The sequence below is a fragment of the Abramis brama genome, assembly GCF_963993115.1.
Source record: "Abramis brama genome assembly, contig: SCAFFOLD_99, whole genome shotgun sequence".
NCBI lineage: Eukaryota > Metazoa > Chordata > Actinopteri > Cypriniformes > Leuciscidae > Abramis > Abramis brama.
Window position 1 is genome coordinate 23,608 of NW_028156053.1, and position 23,618 is coordinate 47,225.

General features: G+C 37.7%; 1 protein-coding gene across 10 annotated transcripts in view; it reads left to right on the forward strand.

Moving 5' to 3' along the window:
• Nucleotides 1–1,664: 1,664 nt before the first annotated feature.
• Nucleotides 1,665–23,618, forward strand: part of LOC311077114 (protein NLRC3-like) — a 56,593-nt gene continuing 34,639 nt past the window's right edge. For 5 of the 10 annotated variants that reach the window (XM_084138918.1, XM_084138925.1, XM_084138924.1 and 2 more), the window contains exons 1-8: nt 1,665–1,902; nt 2,389–2,485; nt 2,751–2,864; nt 3,397–3,522; nt 3,785–3,880; nt 4,077–5,882; nt 8,651–8,722; nt 9,207–9,380. In XM_084138918.1, coding sequence (XP_083995044.1) covers nt 2,436–2,485; nt 2,751–2,864; nt 3,397–3,522; nt 3,785–3,880; nt 4,077–5,882; nt 8,651–8,722; nt 9,207–9,380 — 2,438 coding nt within the window. In that variant the 5' untranslated portion in view covers nt 1,665–1,902; nt 2,389–2,435. The remainder of the gene's footprint in view (nt 1,903–2,388; nt 2,486–2,750; nt 2,865–3,396; nt 3,523–3,784; nt 3,881–4,076; nt 5,883–8,650; nt 8,723–9,206; nt 9,381–23,618) is intronic. The other 5 variants (XM_084138927.1, XM_084138919.1, XM_084138920.1 and 2 more) reach the window with 4 other exon arrangements.

Consider the following 23,618-nt stretch of genomic DNA (forward strand, 5'->3'; position numbering starts at 1 on the left):
ATTTGGAACATGAACTGCTTTTGGTAGCCATGCTGAGGTCAGCCCCCCCCATGATGTTACAACTGCAACACACCAATGTCACTCATCCACTTTGTCATCAGTGACAAAGTGGGTCATATCTGGACAGTCTGGGAAAGGGCAAGAGCAAAACTCTGTTGCAGGTCAAGCCTACTGAAAGACACTGGCATTTGGTGGCATCGTTGCAGTTTCCATCTTTAGAGGTGGGTGATGTCTCTAACTTCTTTAGGTGCTGGTGCCTTCTGGAACATTACAGGTTCAATGCACCCATCTTCTCTGAGCCTCCATCCTCTACCAACTGGGTTCCAGAGAAGAGGTTTGGCCAGGTGGCTGTGACGCCACACTGCTGTTTGGTACAAGCCTCTCAGCACAAGGCATCTTCTGTTGGGGGTAGATTTGCTGCTGACAAATCTGTGGTAGACACTAGTGTACCTCAGCTCATCTAGGATGGTTCAAGGATGCCCATCCACCTTATTCTTTTGGCCATACAGGAGGAGTCTGCGCAGTACGCTCAGCCATCAGGAAGTGAGAGCTTCTAATTGACTTCACTTTTCTCTGTTGAAGTCTATGGGGTCGCTGTGTCCATTTCTTATACTGCCTATGGTTAGAGCGGTGTCGTGTAAGCGGCCCCTAAGTTAATAACTAATGATCTTTGCAACGGAAGTGAATCAATCAAAACTAACTGGACAATAACTTTATTCTGTTGCTGTAAAGCCAAAACAATCTCTGTTACTGTAATTTCCTATAATCTCTGTAAAGCTGCTTTGAAACAATCTTGTAAATCACTGCGTGATTCTATAAGGCTTCAGTAATCAGAGGAAACAGGAGTTTTCTCATTGCTTCTAGTGACGCAGTACGAGTGAACCGTATCGATAGGGAACAGAAGAGATCACTTTACAACATCAGGATTTATTCATTATTTAATATTTCTAAGTAATTTCTCTCCTTTCCTCTTAATGACTTTTGACTATTTCAGTTATTAAATTAAAAGTGGTCCAAAGTGCAATAAAGTTATCAGTGCAGGAACAATAAATTAAACTAACCATTAAACTGTTAAAAAGTTTACAATACAGTATTTTTTACAGTATGTATTTAATTGATCTGATTCTTTCAGGTTTATGTCACATTGCATTGTTCCACATTTGTAGATCGCTTTTGATAAAATCATCTGCTAAATTACTAAATGTAATTATAAACATGATTAGTTGATGACAAACATATTTCAGATGATTTATTATCAGGAACTGCAGAAAGATAAATGAAAGACAAAACTGAACAAATGAAGGCAAGGATGAACAAATAAAAAGAATGACAGACAAGAGTGAAAGACAACAAAATAATAAACAAAACAAATAATGAAGAAAAACTGATGAACAAACAAAAACTAGTTAAAGAAAGTATAAATTAACAAACTAAATAGAAGAGAGAGAGAAAAAAATCAATTGAATATAAAAAATAATAATAAAGTAACACAGATAAAAACAAATTGAAAAGACGCGGGTGCTTTGTTTGGGAAAGAAAAAAAAACATAATTTACAACTTAAATATTAATCTCCAACGCGAGTTCAACAACGTCTGCTCTCACGCGCGTGCGTCGTGGTGCTCTCGTGAACGCGCGGTCTCTGTTTACGTCCCTCTCTCTCGTCACACCAGAGAATGTCTAATAGGAAGTGCCAAGGCTCTCCGTAGACGGGCTCTGGTCACACACAGAAAGTGAAAGTAAGTTTTCTTGTCGCCATCTTAAGCAGGACAAATACGAAATACGACACGGACAAAACAGAGCATCAAAGTGTTTATCAACCATTATAATGGAATTTACGTGTAGTTTTATGATTTTAAAGCTGGAGGATTTGAGAACCTGTATCTTGTAAAAGTTTGATCAAGGTGAGTGTTCATGTGTGACTTTCTCATATTAATATGAATCTCTGGAGGACATTTTACGTGATTGTTTGATTTATGAAACCTTTAATAAAGGGTTTCTTTCACTTCAATGTTTCCTTTGTGTTTCGTGATGTTTGTGATTCTTCAGAAGTTTAGCTTATGTGTAAACATACATAGGCCAATTCACACAAACGCCAACAAACAGGTTTTTTTATTTTTTTATCGGATCAGTGTGTGTCGATGTGGGTCGGGGTTTGTTTTCTTTTTCACCTGAACTTGTTCAATCAGTGTTTCTCGGTGTCAGTTATTTTTCATAAAATTCTAAGTCCAACAGTCGACTTGTTTGTGTGTGTAAAGGCCCAATGAGCTCGAGTTAACGCAGTCACATGTCATGATCCTTTTTCTCCCACACTCCAGATATGTTCAGCTAAATTATGAAGGTTGTTTAATTTAATCATTTAATTTGGTGTCTGAATGTTTTTCATTCAGAGTCAGTGGAGGAGATCAAACTCATCAGATTCTCCTGCAGCTTCATCATGGGTAATTCACAAGGATCCAGAGATGGAGATTTTTCTCCAGGATGCAGGTACTTTCAACAAACATTACATTACTACCCCCCCCCCCCCCCACCCCCCAAACACACACACACACACACACACACACACACACACACACACAGAGATCAAAGAAAGTTTACTGAAAAAATACGTTTTTTTTGGTCTATTTTTGTTTTTAAACTAACATGAAATATTAAATAAAAAGATCATTGTTTCCTCAAAGTTCTTTTTGATGCTGGATGAATATAATCACAATAATCTAAAGGATTAAACTGAATCTGTTCTCTGTTCCAGTTCAGTCCAGCAGAAGAGCTCAAACCCAGAGTCCAGCTGTGTGTCTATGAAGAGTAACGGCTCTATGATCGAGCCACTAAAGTTTAAGAGTGGAGACAAACGGCCTGATCTCAGGTATATCATTTCTATAAAAGATGTGCTTACAGTATGACAATTTTGAATTAGAATCATCATTTTTGTCAGTCAGTCAGTCAGTCTAATACTAGCAATGACATCAAGTAAGTGTAAGCTGAGATTTTTTCCACCTTTATATAATGGAGTAGTTGGGCGTTACAAGAGTACAGTAAGGTGGTTTATCTTTAAAGGTCAGCAAAACATTGGTCTCTAGGCGGTTGAGCCTTCGTCCTCCATTGTGCCTTTGAAAAGAGTCGTGATCGTGGTTGATGTTCACCTGAGTTGAATCATTCTATAAGTCTATAGATGATTTCAATTGGTTTGTTATGAATTCCTAATATTACTGGTTTTCTCAGTCGCTTTGGTACAATTGTTGAATCATGCTTAACATTTGCAAACCAGTGAGTTAATTTATCAAAATAATTGTAATCAAAGTTTGAAACACATTGCAAAACAGTTACAGACATTAAAGCAAAAGTACACAACATGTATGTGGTCTTTTATAAGTCTGTATTCTTTATATTTTACTTAGTTTTGAAACCAGTTCAGTCCAGCAGAAGAGCTCAAACCCAGAGTCCAGCTGTGTGTCTATGAAGAGTAACGGCTCTATGATCGAGCCACTAAAGTTTAAGAGTGGAGACAAACAGTCTGATCTCAGGTATATCATTTCTATAAAAGATGTGCTTATTGTATTTGATTTTTATGAAATTGTTATTAATATACAGCAGTTTAATGAGTTACAATCTTGCTAGTTTCAGTCACTATTAATGATTATCATTGTACTCTTGTGTAAAACTCTATGTATTGTATTGTTAATACATTCACTCACTGTAAAAGCTGTTGGTCTGTTACTCAGTTAATGACACAATTACATCAATATCAGTGTGTCTGATTTTTAACCCTCTTCATTCTGATTTAAGGTCAAACCTTCTATCCAGACCAGTTAAAAACAAAACTGAGTACAAGCCGGGGATTCAACCACAGGACTTTAATGAAAGCATGTATCCTGGTTTCAGGTAAAATGCAGGACTTTTTTGTTGTTGTTGTTTAATTTTAGGTGCTGCAATTCACATCACAAATCACTCAAACACATGATTAATGATTAACACATTTCAGAAACCTAATGATGTTCTGTGTCCCATAAATAGTTTTGTAAATTATGGCTATTTACTTCTCTAACTTGTGTAATAATGTGGTATTTTAATCATACAGCAATGACTCTAAACCTGCTGAAGTCCTCAACACACTGAGATCAAATCTGAGAAAGAAGTTTGAGTGTTTGTATGAGGGAATATCAAAGCAGGGAAACCCAACACTCCTGAATGAGATCTACACAGAGCTCTACATCACAGAGAGTGGAAGTGGAGAGATCAATAATGAGCATGAGGTGAGACAGATTGAGACACAGTCCAGGAGAGCAGCAACAGAGGACACACCGATCAAATGCAGTGACATCTTTAGACCTTTACCTGGACAAGACAAACCCATCAGAACTGTGCTGACAAAGGGAGTCGCTGGCATTGGAAAAACAGTCTCTGTGCAGAAGCTCATCCTGGACTGGGCTGAAGGGAAAGAGAATCAGGACGTCCAGCTCATTTTTCCACTCGCTTTCAGAGAGCTAAACTTGATGAAGGACAAAACACTCAGTCTTTCAGATCTTCTTCATGTCTTTTTCCCTGAAACAAAAGAAATGGAAATATCCAGTGATGAATATAAAGTGTTGTTCATCTTTGATGGTCTGGATGAGTGTCGTCTGTCTCTGAACTTTAAGGACAAAGTTAAGAGCGAAGTGAAACTGTGTAATAAATCTGAATCAGCCTCAGTGGACGAGCTGCTGACGAACCTCAAGAGCGAAGTGAAACCGAGTAATATATCTGAATCAGCCTCAGTGGACGAGCTGCTGACGAACCTCATTGTGGGGAATCTGCTTCCCTCGGCTCTCATCTGGATCACCTCCAGACCAGCAGCAGCGGATCTCGTCCCCTCTGAGTGTGTCCATCGAGTGACAGAGGTACGAGGCTTCAGTGACACACAGAAGGAGGAATACTTCAGGAAGAGAATCAAGGATCAGAGTCTGGCCGACAGGATCATCTCACACCTGAAGTCCTCAAGGAGCCTCTTTATTATGTGCCACATCCCAGTGTTCTGCTGGATCTCAGCCACTGTTCTAGAGAAGATTTTGAGTGAAGCAGAGAGAGGAGAGATTCCCAAGACTCTCACTCAGATGTACACACACTTCCTGCTCATTCAGACCAACATCAAGCATGAGAAGGACTATGAGAAGAAAGTGAAAGATGAAGACATGATTGTCAAACTGGGGAAATTGGCTTATCAGCAGCTTGTGAAAGGCCACCTGATCTTCTATAAGGAAGACCTGAGAGATTGTGGCATTGATGAGACAGAAGCATCAGTTTACTCAGGATTGTGCACTCAGATCTTCAGAGAGGAGTTGGGCTTGTATCAGGGGAAAGTCTTCTGCTTTGTTCATCTGAGCATTCAGGAACATCTAGCAGCTCTATATGTGCATCTCTCCTTTATCAACAATAACATCAATGTGTTTGACCAGATTACCAAACCAACTAATGGAGACAAAGTTTCCATATCTGATCTCCATCAGAGAGCTGTGGATGAGGCTTTACACAGTAAAAATGGGCATCTGGACCTTTTCCTTCGTTTCCTTCTGGGTCTGTCAGTGAAGTCTAATCAGAGTCTCTTACAAGGACTAAAGACACAGACAGCAAACAGCTCTCACAACAATGAGAGAACAGTTGACTATATTAAAGAAAAGATCAGTGAGAATCCCTCTCCAGATAAATACATCAATCTGTTTCACTGTCTGAATGAACTGGGTGATCTTTCTCTAGTGAACAAAGCTAAACCTCATATGAGGTCTAGAGGATTACGTGATGTGAAACTCTCCTCGTCTCAGTGGTCAGCTTTAGTGTTTGTGTTGTTGTCCTCAGAGGAGACACTGCAGAAGTTTGACCTGAGGAGATTAATTGGAGGCAGAAATGATCGGTAAGTAACACTGAGTACAATCATTACAGTCTAAAACATTATGAACAAAGAGAAACTAAGAGATCAGAGGTGTTTAAATCACGGGACACAGATTGATTTCTGGGATATTGTACATAATTTGCGGGTGTTTCTTAAACCGTGGCTGTGTCCTAGTAAAGCTGCATATCTCGACTGCCACGCCATCAAGCGCCTCTGAAGGCCGTCTCAGTTTGAGGGATGTTTTGAAGACAGACTTCATTTTGTGTCTTTAATTCAGCTCATTTTGAAGGATGCATCAAGTATATATATCCTTTTTGTTCTTCAATCTCCCACAATCCTTTGCACACATTCTAATTCATGTAAAAGAACTGATGGAAAACGAGTCGGCACTGAGTTTATCTGAGTTCACTATGAAATGTAAGACACAGATAATGTATTCGGAGATGAAGGCATACATGTTATCTTTTGTTTTTCTGTGTAAATTAATCACTGAACACTAAACTGACAATAATGTAAGACACTGGGAGACACAGACGGCGGTCATTCACTGTATTGCATTAATAAAAAAGCCAGTTAATATAAAGATATTTAATAGCAAGTATTTTTCATAAATTAAGTTTTAATAGTATTTTTGTGCCGTGACCGTGGGGCAGAGTCCTGCACCCGCCCGTACCCGCAGTGCTTACAACCGCATCCGACCCGTTTTCCGACAGCAGCACTAATTAAAATCCGCACCCGACCCGCTTAAAATAGAACCGACACCCGACCTGCACCCGAAATAAAATCAGTTTAGACCATCACATTATAGACACACTTACAAAAATGTTTATTGCCAGGTCATACATAAGTTATTACACGACAACATCAGCCGAAGCTGTCAAAAGGCCGGTACATGAAGAACATGGCTAACGTTACCACAAAACTGAGTAGCCTTATAACATTTTACCAATCGGACAGACGCGGCTACAACACTATATCTGCCACCCAATTTCGGCTAGCCTACATCTGACAATTTTGGGTTCAAACACGCCCTGTACACCACACACACTTAACAGTGTTAAATTTGAAAAGTACTGTTCGACAGAACTGCTTGGTTTACCACAGTTCTCTGCGTGCTTCCTCAGCGATGAAGTTCCACATTTGCTGCTATCCAACACGAAAATGCAGCAAAGCCTTTCACAATATTTTCTTCAGAGAACTAAAAATTTCTGCCACACACTGGACTTGATTTTTGATGACGTATTTTCGACAACTTTACAATTTCCACTAGCTATTCTTTTCTTCAACTCCTCAGCATCCGTCTCGACGACTGCAAGCAGATCACGCGCGGTTATGAGGAATTTTTAAAAGTGAAAGTAGCCTAGGTAACGTTATAGATCCTGGGAGGGCGTGGCGCGTGGGCACAATCGCACAAATAAACTGATGTGGATTTTAAATTATTTTATCAACTTGAAATACAGGCATATTTTTGTAGATGTGTTCCTAAAAATATATATTTTTACGTTTGCATGTGATTGTTTTAAACCCGTGTTTAGACCCGTGTTTCCCCTGTGTCCGACCCGACCCGCACCCGTATCCGACACAGTTGGATATTTTTCACCCGTTTGAGCAAAATTTGCAGGTCACCTGTCAACCCGTGCAGGACTCTGCCGTGGGGCGGGAACATGTGTGACGTAGCCATGCACACTTACTAGAGCGTCTCATTCTAGTGTTTAATGCTGAGGACTCGAGTCTACAAGCCTCAGAAGGACCCGTGTAACTTCATGTTCCAGTTGAGTGCACAAGCCTTTCAAAGTAAACTCATTTGACCGCTGTGTGCGCACCGTCTGCGCGATCACAAAAATTGGGCTGCAAGCGGATCCTCCTGATGATGAAAATTAGGTCACGCGGACGCCAAAGTAAACTTGATAAAACAGTTAATCGCCTTGATGCCGTTCCTGGTGGCGTTTAGCTCTTCACAGTGGCGTAGCGGACGGGCACGCAGGGCATATTACATTACTGTTATTATTATTATTATTATTAGGCTACTTTTATCATTAATATTACAGTTCATTTGCCCCGCAATAATTTCATAGCGCATCACCGCATAACTGACGCGCTGTGAGGATAAAGATTAGATTAGCTTACTTATCATTTCAAAGACAACTTGTTGAACACAAAACACTTCTTGATTCATGAAAATATGCATTTTTTTCACTAGGGGCCACAAGAGAAGTGTTAAGAAAATAAATTAGATTAATGTCTCAAAATCATTTTTCTTTATCACCAGTTGCTTGCAAAATGTTGGACAATGATTCACATTTTGTGCGCATCATTTCCTGTGACAATAAAACTAAGTCAATTATTAACTAAACAAGTAGGTAAATAAACAAGTAACAAGCAAACAAACTCATGTGCTTAATTTTTTACGAATAATTTGCTGATGCAGGTACAAAAAGACTTTTTCTTTAAAAAAAGTTAAATGTCGCCATGGTGAAAAAAAAAATCTGATATGTGAAAATAGTGTAGTGGTGTAAATGCAGACTAATAGACCTGCTACAGCAACACTGACAAGAAAAAAAAAAACAGATCTGTGATGGCTGAATACGAGGCTTCTACAGTTATAGATACTAAAACAACTTTTTCACATGTCCTTTATAAAGCAGTGTTTAATTAAAAAACATATTTGAGGGTATTTAGGAAGGTATAATGTATTATTTACTTATGATATGAATTATTATGATTATTATTATTATTATTATTATTGTTGGCATGAATAATTAACTTGTTTATTTTTTATTTTCAATTAGTGTCACACAGAACACTGGAGATGAAGTTCTCCAGAAGCTGATGCCTGTGGTTACAGCAACTAGATACGCTGAGTAAGTGACACTGAGAACAAGCATCACTGTGAAAACATAACAGTTCTTACTTAAACATTATAAATTAATGGTTTAACAAAAAATATGAGACACACTTCAGCTTTTAAACCCTCCAGCTATCTGACCTGATTTGTAATCTACTTAACCATTTTTTATGATATATGTGTGAGAAATTTATTTTAAAATATATGCATTTATAATGTATATATATAAACATTTATATGTAGACTTTTTATATTAATTTAAATGTTAATACAGTTATATTTAGTGAAAAAACTGATGTTTTCAATGCATTTCATTTTATCAGTTTTATATAATCTTTCTCCCTCACATAGAGATATAATGTCTTAGAATAACAGTTAAACTGATATATTGAATTCATTGTTTAAAAAAATAGATATTGCACAAATTATAAACACAATTAAGAAAAACAAAGATTTATGTTTTGATCTGTGAGTGAAGAGTGTGTCATTGTTCTCTACAGGTTGAGTGATTGTGGTGTCACAGATGAAGGTTGTGCTGCTCTGGCTTCAGCTCTGAGATCAAACCCCTCACACCTGAGAAAAGTGAATCTGTCTGAGAATAAACTAGGAGACTCAGGAGTGAAGCTGTTATCTGATGGACTGGCGAATCCTCACTGTAAACTGGAGAAACTGTGGTAAGATCATACGTGACTCTCACATGAAACTGTCACTGAATTCATAAAGTATAATCAAAATGGAATAAAATGCAGGGAAATAACTATTATTTCATTAATTCCAAGCAAAGCTATTAAAACAACATGATCAAATTCATCAAATTATTTTTACATCTGTTCATAGGATGTAAGAGAATTAATATTTTTAAAGCGTTTGCTCTATTTCTCCTGCTGTGAGTTCATGTGTTTGATCTGTAAATGACTGAACACATGAGCTGCTCCTCATTAAGGTGATTCTGCAGTGCTGATAGTCACACTGAAAAACACACTTTGCAGAGATGGCAAAAGTACTCACTTCCCGTACTCAAGTAGAAGTACAGATACTTGTGTTAAAAATACTCTGGTAAAAGTAGAAGTATTGAATTAACTTCTTTACTCTAGTAAAAGTAACAAAGTACAGGCTTGTAAATTTACTTAAAAGTATAAAAGTAAAAGTAGCCTTGTGAATGACAACCATTTTTTATGCAAAGCTACCTGGACCACACAAATGTTACCTAGAGTGCAATCTGAGAAACTTAAGTGGATATGGAAAAAAGGTTCTTTATATGCCATTTCCTTCATTTTAAACAGATGTGTGAGGCCTAAAACCTGTGTGCTTAAATATGGCTTCTGCATTAATTGTGTGTAGTACAGTGAGTGAGTGAAAAAACGTGTGTGTGTGTCTGGGACGGACAGGGAGAGAGAGACCGCACGAGAGAGACCTGTATATCACCGACATTGTGATATACATTTAACACCCTTTACTTTAAACACACTCAATCTCAGCACAGTCAGGATTAACAATCCATTCATTTTAATTTTAGGGGGAAACTGGAGACTGTAGAGATTTACTCCAGGTTTAAAGTCTACATCACGTCAATGTCACAGATTATGACCTGGAGAAGCACTATAGTACATCGATGACACGTCAGTGTGTGTATTATTAATGAGGCTGGAGGTTCTTATCCTATGAGAAGACATTTCTGTTTTTCTATGACAGACGCTTCAAACTGCAAAATCACGCAGTAGTTTAGAGAGGCGTTCATGGGTCGCAAGTGTGTGTGTCCATGGTGCAAGAGTTGAGGGTGTTGCAGGCTTCCCCCGTGATGCTGTCAGGCCGAGACTCGCTGCGGGCGTTTGGTTGGCCAGAAACTACAGACACAATCAAACTGTGTGTGTGTGTGTGTGTGTGTGTGCAACAAGCGTTTTTCTGTGGAGAGCTACGAGAATATCTATCTTCTCTGTCACTATCTGTCCTGAAGGTATGTAGATTTGTGATCTACGCAACCGGTTTTTATGACATTTGTATGAGAACATTATTATCATATAGATGCATTTATAGTGAATGTATATAAACATCTATACTGTTAAAGGGAAAATACAGATTGTGTTCAATGATTTGGTAGGAATTTCACTGTCCGCTGTAAAATCCTCCAGTTTCCCCCTGATATGTAGTGAGAGCAGGCATGGGCCGCTGACAGATGACTGTTGCTCGTCCCTCTCTCTCTCCTCTGTCTTGCTCTGCCACACACACTCTCTCTCTTCTTCTCACAGCCACACACACACATTTAAGAGTATTTTACAGAATGATTGTGAGGTAGACTTGAGCTGAATAGGGGGGTTTCATGACTCTTTATTGTTCATTACATTAACCTCTTCTTTTACAATTTTTCTAAAAGTTATAAGTTTTTAGACATTAAACAAACAAGAGACAGAATTAAAACAAGAAAACATGAGAAGGTACTTGCACAATATTGGTGTTGCACAAAATTCTTTGAAAAAAACTTCATAAACTGTGAAAGTCAAGATTCAAAACATTTTCAAATGCAATACAATACAAATACAATACAGAAAGAAACAAACAAAAACAAATGGAATATGAATGCAGGGCTGCTGCTTTTATCATTAAAAATAGCTTTAGACAGTCAATAGTAGAGTGAAATGTTAGTGTTGATGCCATTTTTCTAAGAGAACACCATATTCCTTAAAGGGTTAGTTCACCCAAAAATGAATTGTCATTAATTACTCACGCTCATGTTGTTCCACACCCCACAAGACTTCCATTCGTCTTCAGAACAAAAATTAAGATCTTTCTGAGGAAATCTGAGAGATTTCTGTCCCTCCATTGACATCTTACGCAACTACCAATTTCAAGGTTCAGAAAGGTATACAGACATAAATGTAATCCATGTGACTCCAGTGGTTTAACCTCAAATTTATGAAGTGGCACAAATGTTTTGTGTGAAGAAGATATAGATCACAAAATATAGATCGCTGCTGACCCAGCAGGGTGAGAACACAAGCCACTGAGATGCTCATGTGAATGTATAAACAATTGTGACAAAAGAAAATTTGGGTATTTTTCCACACATAAAGCATTTGCATCGCTTTTTTGGGGGGTTAAACCAATGAAAAGACATAGATTACACCGTGTTTAAACTACACGCAACACACGATAAAAGGTATATTTTCCATGTCAGTCAGAGTTTTTGTCCTAACCAGTGACACGTGACGACTCTATTTTCTATTTTTCTGCGACATTGCAGCTGGAACACTAAAAAAAAACCTGCCAACTCATTGTGAACAAACAGGTGTATTCTTTGACAAAGATTGTTTCAGTCACTCAGTTGTTTAAATGGTGTAATATTTATGAATTTGATTATGTGCTTATCAATTTCATTGTGACTGCTGTGCACCTGCCAAGAGAACCTGCCCACACACTGTTCTGATTGGCCTTTTGGTTTTTTATTGATTTTGTCGCTTTACATGGTCACGATGCATTTGGTGTGGACAGAAAAACTGCTTGTTGCTAGAATCTTATCGCATTGCATTTGGTTAGGACACTGTGTTACTTTAATGATGTCTTTACTACCTTTCTGGAGCTTGAAAGTGGTAGTTGCGTAATCTGTCAACAGAGGAAGAGAAAGCTCTCAGATTTCATTAAAAAGATCTTCATTTTTGTTCTGAAGATGAACTAAAGTCTTGCAGGTTTGGAACATCAGGAGGGTGAGTAATTAATGACATTATTTTCATTTTGGAGTGAACAACTTGCGTGAAAAACTTTTCTTCTTCGGTATGTTCAGTTAAAGGTCCATTAAGAGATTTGACAAAAGCTTAAACTTTACATGGGTTTTCAGTTGTTCATACAGGAACTTCAGCAGTCTTGGGGGAATGTGTAGACGTTTGGTTTCCTTCATCTCAGCCTTTTCGACCTTCGTTCAGGATTTCTGCACAGGAAAGTTGGATATGAAGAAAAAAAATTATGTTTTTAGCAACACAAGAAATTAAATGAAGGAAATTGAACTACAAAGTATCATCCAGACCAGGTTGAGGTTGAAAAACAATCGCACAGTATTTTACGTTCGTTAAATTATCAGCTGCCATCCCTAATTCTTTCAAACTCAAACACTGAATAAAATGCTAAGACTTCGGTTTCCAGTCGACTCCAGTTGCATGTCATGTTAGCTTGTCTGCTCAACTATACTTTATAATATGTTTCATTATTTTCAATTATATAAACAGTAACACAACAACATGCTCTATAAAAAGTTTTCATTAAAAATGTGTTGTGTTACCGGCCTCAGACCTAGGGGAATCTGTGGGTTGGAAAGAAGTGGAGATACAGAAATTATGTTTTTCTCAAGCGCTGGATGTTTATTTCTTTCTCTTTTGGATCAAATATCTCAATAATACTAATATGAGATCATAAACTGTAACTTCAGCCATTACGTGGACCATATAATATAGAAATGGTCTATAATACTGAATACAATAAACAAACCAATATGAAAAGCATTGATAAATACAAAACCCATTAATAACATATTGTGAAATAGATACCAGTCTTACTGTATAATATATCAAATATACATCAACAAATGACACTATATATTATATCTTGAAACAATACCTTAGCACATTCAAATATGTAGACATTACACCTTACACTTTAAACATACCGATGTTCACTTGACACAACTGTTTACAGTCAGTACAAAAAGACGAGAGAACGGAACCTTCACTAACGGTGACAGTTCAACTAGCTCGCTAACTAAAGCGGCAAGCCAATACATATAGTATAAACACAGCATAATAACCTTTCTACATGGAACATGACAACATACATCACCTAAACCAGGGGTTCCCAAACTTTTCCATGCCAAGGCCCCCCAAATACCACTAGGTTCTGGCCAAGGCCCCCCGTATTGAACCCATCGACAATACTACGGCACGGCATGTAGAAATAAATAAATAAAACATCTAGGTGAACATCAGATTATGTGATGGTGTTTGATACCAGCCAATCAGAAAGATGAGATGCACCGATTACAATTTTCAAGGCAGATTCCGATTTTTCATTGAGTTTGACCTGCCGATACAGATTTAAGCCGATTCTGATTTCATTTTTTCTAACCACTTTACAGCACACACAAATATTTATTTTCTATATATATATATATATATATATATATATATATATATAATAAAACACCACTTTTACCCAAACTGGTTAATAAAAACAAGTTTAAATGGATACATTCTCTATAAATATTTTTGTCTTCATTATCTTTTCTGACATAGCCTACTCCTTGTTAAAACACACTATACATGCAAATTGTGCATTTTTTTGAGTGAAATCATATTTATTTTGTCCATCAAAAGTGTGCTTTCACTTTAACTGAGCGTGAGCAGCGCTACAAATTCACAAGGTTACCTACATGTGCGTTCTGTGTGCATGTGTGACGTTGATGTTGCGCGATGTTATTCATGCGGCGCCCGAGTGCATTTGAATCGGCATATGTCAGACTGAAAATCACGTGAAAATCGGCCAATTCTTGTCACTAGCCGATCAATCAGATATCAGATAGGCTATGCAACAAATTATTATAATGTTTTTTCATAACAATACTCATATTAGCAAATATTTTTTTTTTTACTTTTTTTTTTTTTCAACTTGCTGCGGCCCCCCTGGCGCCCCCTGGCGGCCCCCACTTTGAAAACCCCTGACCTAAACAACCGCACTGGTGATATACTCTTTCGATAACTTTTGACAGAGATTGGAAAGGTTTAAAATATACCTGTGGGTTGGAAAGAAGTGGAGATACAGAAATTATGTTTTTCTCAAGCGCTGGATGTTTATTTCTGAGCGCTACCGTCTCCACGGCAACCCACTACGGTGAAGCAGTGCAACAGCGCCATCTACCGGCATGAAGTGAAATACATGGGAATGTTATCTTATGTGTAATAAAAGTAAAAAATTAGAAGGTTTTTTTTATTAATTAAACTAATATATGCGGTCATTTTCTCTACCCATTACAGTTGCTTACCTTTATATCAGTGGTTCTCAACCTTTTTTGGGCCAGCGCCCCCTATCCAATATCCAAATCCCTAAATGCCCCCCACCCCCAAACTAATGAGCGACCAGGAATGAGTGAGAGTTAATAGATGAAATAAGTGCAAAATTGTCTTTTATTAATACAACTGAACTATACTCCACAGTGATTCATCCAAAAAACAAGTTATAAACTGCATTGGCATAGCAATACCAGTGTTTGTCACAGGATTTTGGTAAATCTGTGGTGAGTGGACCTCAGGCCTTCTCGGGGGGTGGGGGGGTGGGGGGGTGGGATTAAAGCATTACCGCTTTAATGACCAATAAAGGATGGTCATTAAAGCGGTAATGTTTGCACTTAGGTTTTATTACACATTTAGGAGAGTATTGCAAGAAGCTGCTTACATTAACCTTACTTTCGAAAAATAAATAAATACAATCATGATTTTTCATGAAAAATTATGTTAGAATTGTAGGCCTAAAATACCTTGGTATCAGCTTATTTTCATCAATGGTATAATTAATACAATTACAATTAATTTAGTTTGTTGTGATTAATTTGTGTTCACAATCAGTAAAAAAAAAAAAAATCTTCTAACAAGATTAAACGCATATGAACAATTAAATTATTATTGTATTATTAATTATTTTTATATCTTGAAAGTACCCAAGCAGCGTTTCGCGCTCAGATGTGATGGCCGAATGAATACATTACCAAAATGTGATTGCAGAATATATTTAAATTATCCATCAAATTGTCATTTTCTCCTTACTGTCTTGCTAGTTAACAATAATGCCTGACCAGTAAATTACTTGGTGAACATTTTGGCATTAGGGATTTGAATTAGTTAATGCCTAAAAATGTAAAAGTTTAACCTAAATAGAATATAGTTTAATTAATTTAAAAATTTGTCACCGGAGTGAATGGGAACATGATTTATTGAAAATATTTGAAAAAATATAAGTGTTTCTTAAGTCAATACTTTTTAATGGCTTGTCAACTTTCCATTTCTCCGCTGCGTGATTCTAGTCAGCGCTGGATTCTCAGCACCACCGGATTGTTGTCAGCGCCAAACACATTTTTGAGCGCGTGAATGCTGATTCTGGAACGCTGGATTCTAGTCAGTGTTTGAGCGCTGGTCTATGACTGGAAAAATAATAGAGTCGTTGCAAAAGTAACGATAAGCTACATGTCGCATTAAACTGGAAGATTTTAGAATGTTAGGCATTCTAAACTTTTGAATAAGAAATAATATCAAGTCGTCAAAATAGAACTCGTCAAAACTCCGCGAATCACAACAAGCGCGCGCAGTGAGAACACATACCCAAACTTTATTGCACATCATATTTTTGACATTATTGATACTGCTTTCAGTCAAAAAAACCTGCCTAGTGCCTACAACACTGACGGTGGACGTGCGGTCAGGAGTAGAGCGGCTGCGGACGAATGGTTTTTTTTTTGTTTGTTTTTTTTAGCGCTGCTGAGGTATTCTTTCACGCGCACCATAGATGCGCGTGCACACACAATATGATATCACACTCTGCGCATATGTTTTACAACATAATTTAACAAAAACATAGTCCTAACACTTTTTAAATAGCCCACTTAAAGTGTTTATTACAACTAAATTACTAAATGCTTAAAATGAATAAAAGTAAATGAACAAAAATTTGCGTTACATATTTAAACTTGTGAACGCCCTCCATTAACACCTGAACGCCCCCCTTTCAAAAATCTTGCTTCCAACGCCCCCCGTTGTTCTCTGAACGCCCCCGTTGAGAACCACTACTTTATATGAACTCCAGGATAAGTGCCATTTTCTTTGGGCATCTTGTAGCTCACTGCCTCAATGGGGTAGGAGATGTGGTCAATAATAACTTCTTCGAATGACAGCAATCCTGAATGCCCATCACCTTAAATAAATAAGATATTACAAAATGAAAAACATTACACGATCACTTCAGAAAACCGCTCCAAAACTAGTTGTTTAAATCTTCCCTATTCAATGTTTTTCTACTGACCATATAAGCATAAACTCTTTGAAGGGGGTATTCAGCAACCAACTTTTTCTATAAACATTTTTCCTCAGACTTTAAATTTAAATGTGTTTTGCCAATATTGAATACTCATAATGATAAAAAAAAATATATATACTAATAAAACAAAATACAAACCCATAAGGAGCATGCAGGGTGGTGCTTGGGATGCACAGTACATCAGCAAAGTCCTGTCAATAGATAAGAAAACAACAGAAACACTATGAAACAAACTAATGAGGAGGGAGCTGGTGAAGAATGACTAACCTTACAGGCAGAAGTATAACAGCAGTCATGTTAAATGTAAAATAATCTTTCAAGGTCATTATTTGGGGTTTAAAGTCAAATAATATGTGTAGTGTGTGTATAATCTCTGTGTGTTGTCTAAAACAAAGACAAGACAATAAAAAGTACCTCATTTGGCAGAAAATGTGGTGTTATCCTTGATCCAGCTGTAACGTTACAGCATCTTCACACACAGTCTCTTCACGTTGTATCTTCATGCCTTTTAAATCAAGCAAGTCTTAAATGGCCTTTCCTTTTCTTGACGATTCATCTGGTAGCTTTTGTTTGAAGCCATTAAACTGCTCCAAAAACACGAGTAACGTTACTGCACTTTATACTGGTTAACGGGTGCGCTCGGCACGAAATAAACCGCATCACCGACAAAATAAAAGCCAATAAACCAGTTACAACGAGGACACTATAACACATACAATCAGGGGAACTTCCACGAGTGTGAACTAAATCTTTCAATGTGTGACGATATGCATAAAACGATAAACGCGACGGCTCCGACATTGCCTAACAAGCCGGGTGGCAACTAAATAACGTTACGTAAACAGGTTATTTGACATTTAGCAAAATATATTTTTCGGTTTTTACCACAGAAGTGTCAGAATGGCTTCCACACATCCGAAATCCGACTTTAAAAAGCAACTTTGGCCGCGTCATCTGTGTGTGTAATGGCGCTTGCGTCTCTAACTTTTCGCGCCGATCAGGTTCTAGTTCCTACAATGCAACGCGTAATTCAAAATACGGAAAATTCCTTCTAATTAATATGGTACCTTATTACCGTTTTTTTTACAGTGTATAAGCTAGGCTACAAAAAAGTAAAGCAAAATAACGTTATTAATCTGTATTTTTTCTAATCAAACCGGTTTCGTAACGTTAATAATACAGAAGAAACGCAGGAACAGAAACGTTAAAATAGGCGACTGACTGATTCTGCTCGGAGTGAACCGGGGGAATATTATTATTCTTTTTAATCCCTGGAAAAAATATAATACAGATTGTACTTTTAAGTGGCCAACGAACGAACAATATTATTCAAATATCAGAATTATTTGGCGGAGGTTTCTGCTAATTAAACTGTATAAAATAAATTAGAGAGTGATTTAGAATAAAAAGCATAACAGGTCATGTCTGTGGCAAAGACAGACATTAAAATGCAATATAATTTTATGTTAGACTTACATAAGTCACATTTTCATCATTGTGTCCTTGCAAAAGATATTTTATAGGTTATTTAAATGTCAAATAAATGCGTTAAATTCACAGTGTGAATAATTCCACAGTGTGGGAATTAGGGTTGCTAAAATGGGACGGGATATTTGCACTTATAAGTTCACTAAAAAGTTATTGTAACACTCTTTTATGCTACAAACTCCTATGGCAAGCATGTAAAAAACATTAATAACTGAATCATTTTATTTCTATTTGAGCTGTTCATAAACAATATAGTCTACTTAAAAATGTGGTTCTCACACGTTTATGAGCTCGTCGCTTGCTGTCAGTACGCGCCAGAGAGAGGTTAACACATCGTTGCATATTATTGGCTTCAGTGCCGCTATAACTGAGAAAGAAACAGGACTGGTGATGCACGTCATGTGCCAGAGAACTTCACTACGGGCCGAATCGACGAATCCCTTTCCCTGTGATGCACATTCTTAATGGCCACATCTGTACAACTTTTGATTTAAAAGATGTATTAATAAATGTTGAAATGAACATCTAAGATTAATAAACAGTAATCCATAAACCCCAGCTGATGAATCAATGTTTCTGAAGTGAAACAATAGGTGTAAGAAATACAAATATTTAAAACTTTGTACAATATAAACCTTTGCTTACGGCCAACATACACGCATTCATGAGTTCATGTTTGACTTAAACGTCAGCATGTTTTGAAGCGTGATAATAGCGAATTGTGAAACTCACACAAATGCCGCTCATCTGTGCGATATCATTAACCCGTGTACGACCATTGGCTGGAAGTGAGTGTTTATAACACTCTTATGGAAATATGATAATATATTTTAATTATGTAAATCTGATTACTTTTCAAAATGTTTTTCATAAACCAACATAATAAAATTATGTTATAATAAAATTAACATTACCTTGTTTTAACAGCGCTTATAGATATAACTCTCAGGCCACGAGCCTCATCATTAGGGCACGCATGCGCTGAACACCTCTGAGGTAAACTGACCCTGGAACAGAGCCTGCTCCGGAGCTGCTATGGCTACTGACATACCCTGAAAGTTACCTCTGTTTGTGGAACCGAAAGATGAGGTTATCCGCTTACTCACCCTTAAAGGAACACGCCGACTTTTTGGGACTTTGGCTTATTCACCATATCCCCCAGAGTTAGATAAGTCCATACATTCCCTTTTCATCTCCGTGCGTGCTGTAACTCTGTCTGACGCACCCACCGCTAGCCTAGCTTAGCACAAAGACTGGAGGTAAACGGCTACAGCTAGCATACTGCCTAGAGCCAGGGTTGCTAACTCTCATGCATCTGGCGTGACACTCACGTTTTCAGCATCAGGGGCGGATCTAGAAAAATATTTATGGGGTGGCGAGAGGGGGGCAGGAATTTTTGAGGGGTGGCAATATATGGCAGATGTAGGCTATATATACTGAATTTAATCACAGTTAAATTGGCCATAACTTTTAATTCGTTGCTGCCAATAGGGATGGGTATCGTTCGGTATTACTACTCTTACCAGTACTCCTTATCGATCCGGTACTTTAACGGTATTCTTATCGGTTCTTTTTGTTATGTTAAAAAAAGGGGAAAAAATAATTTAGAACACAATAAATATTGCTTTATATTTTGAAATGTAAAATAAATATCTATAGCAAAAGAAAAAGCAATGCTTTAACAAAACAAATAAAACATGCAGGCTATGTTATGCAGAAGGGTGCAGGCTTTTGTGTTTTATATTCAGAAGACATAGGACACCAAAAACAAAGTACAAACACATGGTCAAACAAAAAAATTATACAATTAAACAAGTATACAAATTATATATCCAGTGCTTTAATTTCAGTAATGTCTACTGACATTCAGGAGTTCAGGAGTAATATGGGCTAAAAAGACATCTAATAAAGTCAGATTTAAAATAACACTGCATAGTTTATCATAGATAGATTAAAGCTTATATCATTCAAGAGCTGCAACTGATTTTCTCTTTGCCTTTTGTTGTTTGATTCACATTAATGGAGCAACGCTGCCTCTTTAAGACCAAATGCAGATCTAATCATTATTACGCATCATATTTTCTCCCAACTATTAACGCCCATACTTAATCCTATTGTATTTGTTATTTCCCCAGTTGTAACCTGGTTTCATTGCTGTGATATCTAAGAGTAATTGGATTTAATAGGACTGCTTAGCTAATCAAATGATCGATCTCCTAACTGGCACTGTATTGTTGTAACGTAACATACGTCGGCGTAACGGCGACCATCAGTAAACGTTATGGATACAAACAATATTTTATATTTTTTATTAAGCTGTTCCTGTCTTTACTAAAATCAAAATTAGGCTAATCAAAGGGAAGAGTGCTCTGGCAAATCACGAGGGGGCGATTTGACCGCTGATTTTGGCTAACGTAATAGACTCGCTGTTTTTGCTGATGCTGAATCGTCTTTAGCATACAATACATTCATTACAAATGTAACTTTAAACTACACCTGGGGAAACTCACTTCACCTTCAGAGGCTCTGGGGCAGCTCAGTCTCTCCAGTCGGGTTGCAGGGCCACCGCACCGCAGAAGACTCGCTGTGTGTGAGCCAGACTGAGCGAACGCCGCTCTGCACGTTTGAATCAGGGACGTAGCTAAGTATTTGAGGGGCAGGGGGGAGGGGCTAATAATACATTAAAAATTAAATTGTTCACTTTTGGTAAATGTATTGTTTAGTTCACTGTTTTGAGAAGCTTGTGGACATAGTGGTGGGTTGTTTTTACAAGTACAGTTTTTGGATCATCAAAGTTAGGGGGGCAGCTGGGGGGACAAGGCTCTAGAGTGGGGGGGCACCTGCCCCCCCTTGCCCCCCTGTAGATCCGCCCATGTTCAGCATCAATCTCACGCTCTCACGCACACGCAAGAAATGTCACGCCAAAATCCATTTTTCTCCCCTCTCAATCCGTTCATTTTCTGTTGATGACTAGACCACAGCGTATTAAAGACAGGAGAGGAGTTTAAGGCACACAGCTGTAACATCTGCCCAGAGCCGTCGCATAGACTGTGCGAACTGTGCAACCGCACAGGGCCTCGCGCCACTACGGGGCCTCGCAATCCTGCTGTTTTTTGTTGTTGTTTTTTTAATGAAAAAAAAAAAGTTTTTTTGTCCCCACCACTTTTTAAAACATCTCGCGGCACGAATGTACCAATTTTACAAATAAATAAAACATCTCCAGTTAACTGGCAGAGCATTCATTTCGTTTGTTTTTTAAATAAGAGACGATCTAGCGCTGAAATGTGTTTTTTAAATCAAGTGATCAAAGTGCTCGTTGCCGCTGCGATCAGTGGAGTGGATACAGTGTTGTCTTGTGTGGCTCGCGCACACGCCGCACTGTCTTCACTCGGACACGCGCTTCAATCTGTTGCGGATACTCTATTCGTTCTGGTGAAGTCACAAAACATAATGCACACAGATGTGTCTCTGCTTGATATACAACCACTGATGAACATAATCGGTTTTGATGAAAAAAAAAAGAACAACTTTACAAGTGCGGATTAGCACACATAACCTCTGACACGATAGGCGAAAAGTCTACCACTGGACCATTAAGATACACGTTATTTATTCAGACGGATCTATGTATGTATTCACACGAAAATTCTCGAGCTGACCTGATGTAAAGCCACTCGTTGCACAGTTGATTTTTTTCCCTCTGAAATAAATAGCAAAAAGTCATAGCTGAGACTATGTGCATGATTATGCTGTATTATTCTACTTGATAAAAAGTATTACAGCGAGATTATGCGTGCTACTACTAGAACAGCTAAGTTACGTCCGTGTGACTGTTATTCATACGCAATTGAGCATCCAAATCAAAGAGCAGGGCCTCGCACCCCACCTGCGACGGCACTGCATCTGCCTACAACGTTCTCACTGCAGTATTCTCTGATCGCTGATTCGCTGAAAGCCTTGCACCTGATACGTCAGTTGCGTGTGAAAAGTTCAGAGAGAGTTCAGAGCAGAGGTTCGGAGTCGGAGCCACTGATGCGCGTTTGAAAGTTTGGATGACAATCAAGGTAAGCAGATAATAAAATGGTGTGCCTTTCACTACAGACGTAGCCTTGCCTACTCAGTCTGTGTGCCGAGAGTACAGTCTTCAACTATATGCGAACGTTGTCTGACGTGCGTTATGTGGGCTAGCTAATTGCTCAATAAAAATAGGCTCATGGTACAAATTACGTTTTGGCAAATCGGGCAAGTGGCATTTTAAAATTCCCCAAATGATCAAAGGTTGCCCAGATTGTGTTGAGCCTGCCACACTCAAATGCGGATGCTGAGCGAACCTTTTCAGTTATTGGCCTAAACAAGACTGACACCAGGAACAGACCGTCACTTGATCAAAGAGTATAGAAGTACCAAGAGGCGAAACTCCATTGCAGTTTTGACAACAATCACTAGATGGCGCTGCTGTTGCGCTGTCGCCATTTTGGACTGAACCAACGGCTTTACCGTTAGCACAACTACCGTATACAGCATTAACATTATGTCTGGAAATAATTGGAAACAAATAAAACAGTGTTCTGCCATCAACTGCAACAACTACCAGTGTACAACCAATCAACTAGCATTTCATAGATTCCCCAAAGATCCAGAGAGGTAAAGTAGAAAAGGTTTTTATTAACGTTAAAGTGGGCTAACGTCAACGATAACAGGTGCTGTAACGTTAATGTAAGCTATCCCATAACCGCAGTAACAGTTTGCTAAAGATATGTATTTGGTCGAAATTGAGTCAAGACTCGAAATGGGCTTTTTAAATCGCATATTTTCAGAGATATATGAACACCTAACCTGGCAAATGACCGCTTTATTAATTCATTGTTATCACTAAATTAACCCTTTAACTTTTTTCGCATAAACATTAAAATCACTATCCAAACTTAAATGGTTGTAATTCAAGAATGCTTTGGAATATAGACCTATGGTTGGTCTTGTTTTGAGACATTTGCCAGATTATTGTTGAAGTGAAATAAATTATGACTTTTTATATAAAAGTTATATAAGTTTGAGTTTATTAAAATGTACACATTTAAAAATATAATTATTTATATTTTATATAAAATATATATATATATATATATATATATATATATATATATATTACAAAATATATTTTACTCTATAACTGCAAGAAAATGAAAGCAAAAAATCTGAACAAGTTGTGTTCCACATTTTAGGTTGATATCTCAAAAAATGAGCTTTCAGTAAGATTTTATTTGGGCGTAGTACCAAACTTTTTCACTAATTATGAATTATTATTAATTATTATTATTATTAAATGGACAGCCAAGCTTCCTTACGTCACGGCACAATAGACC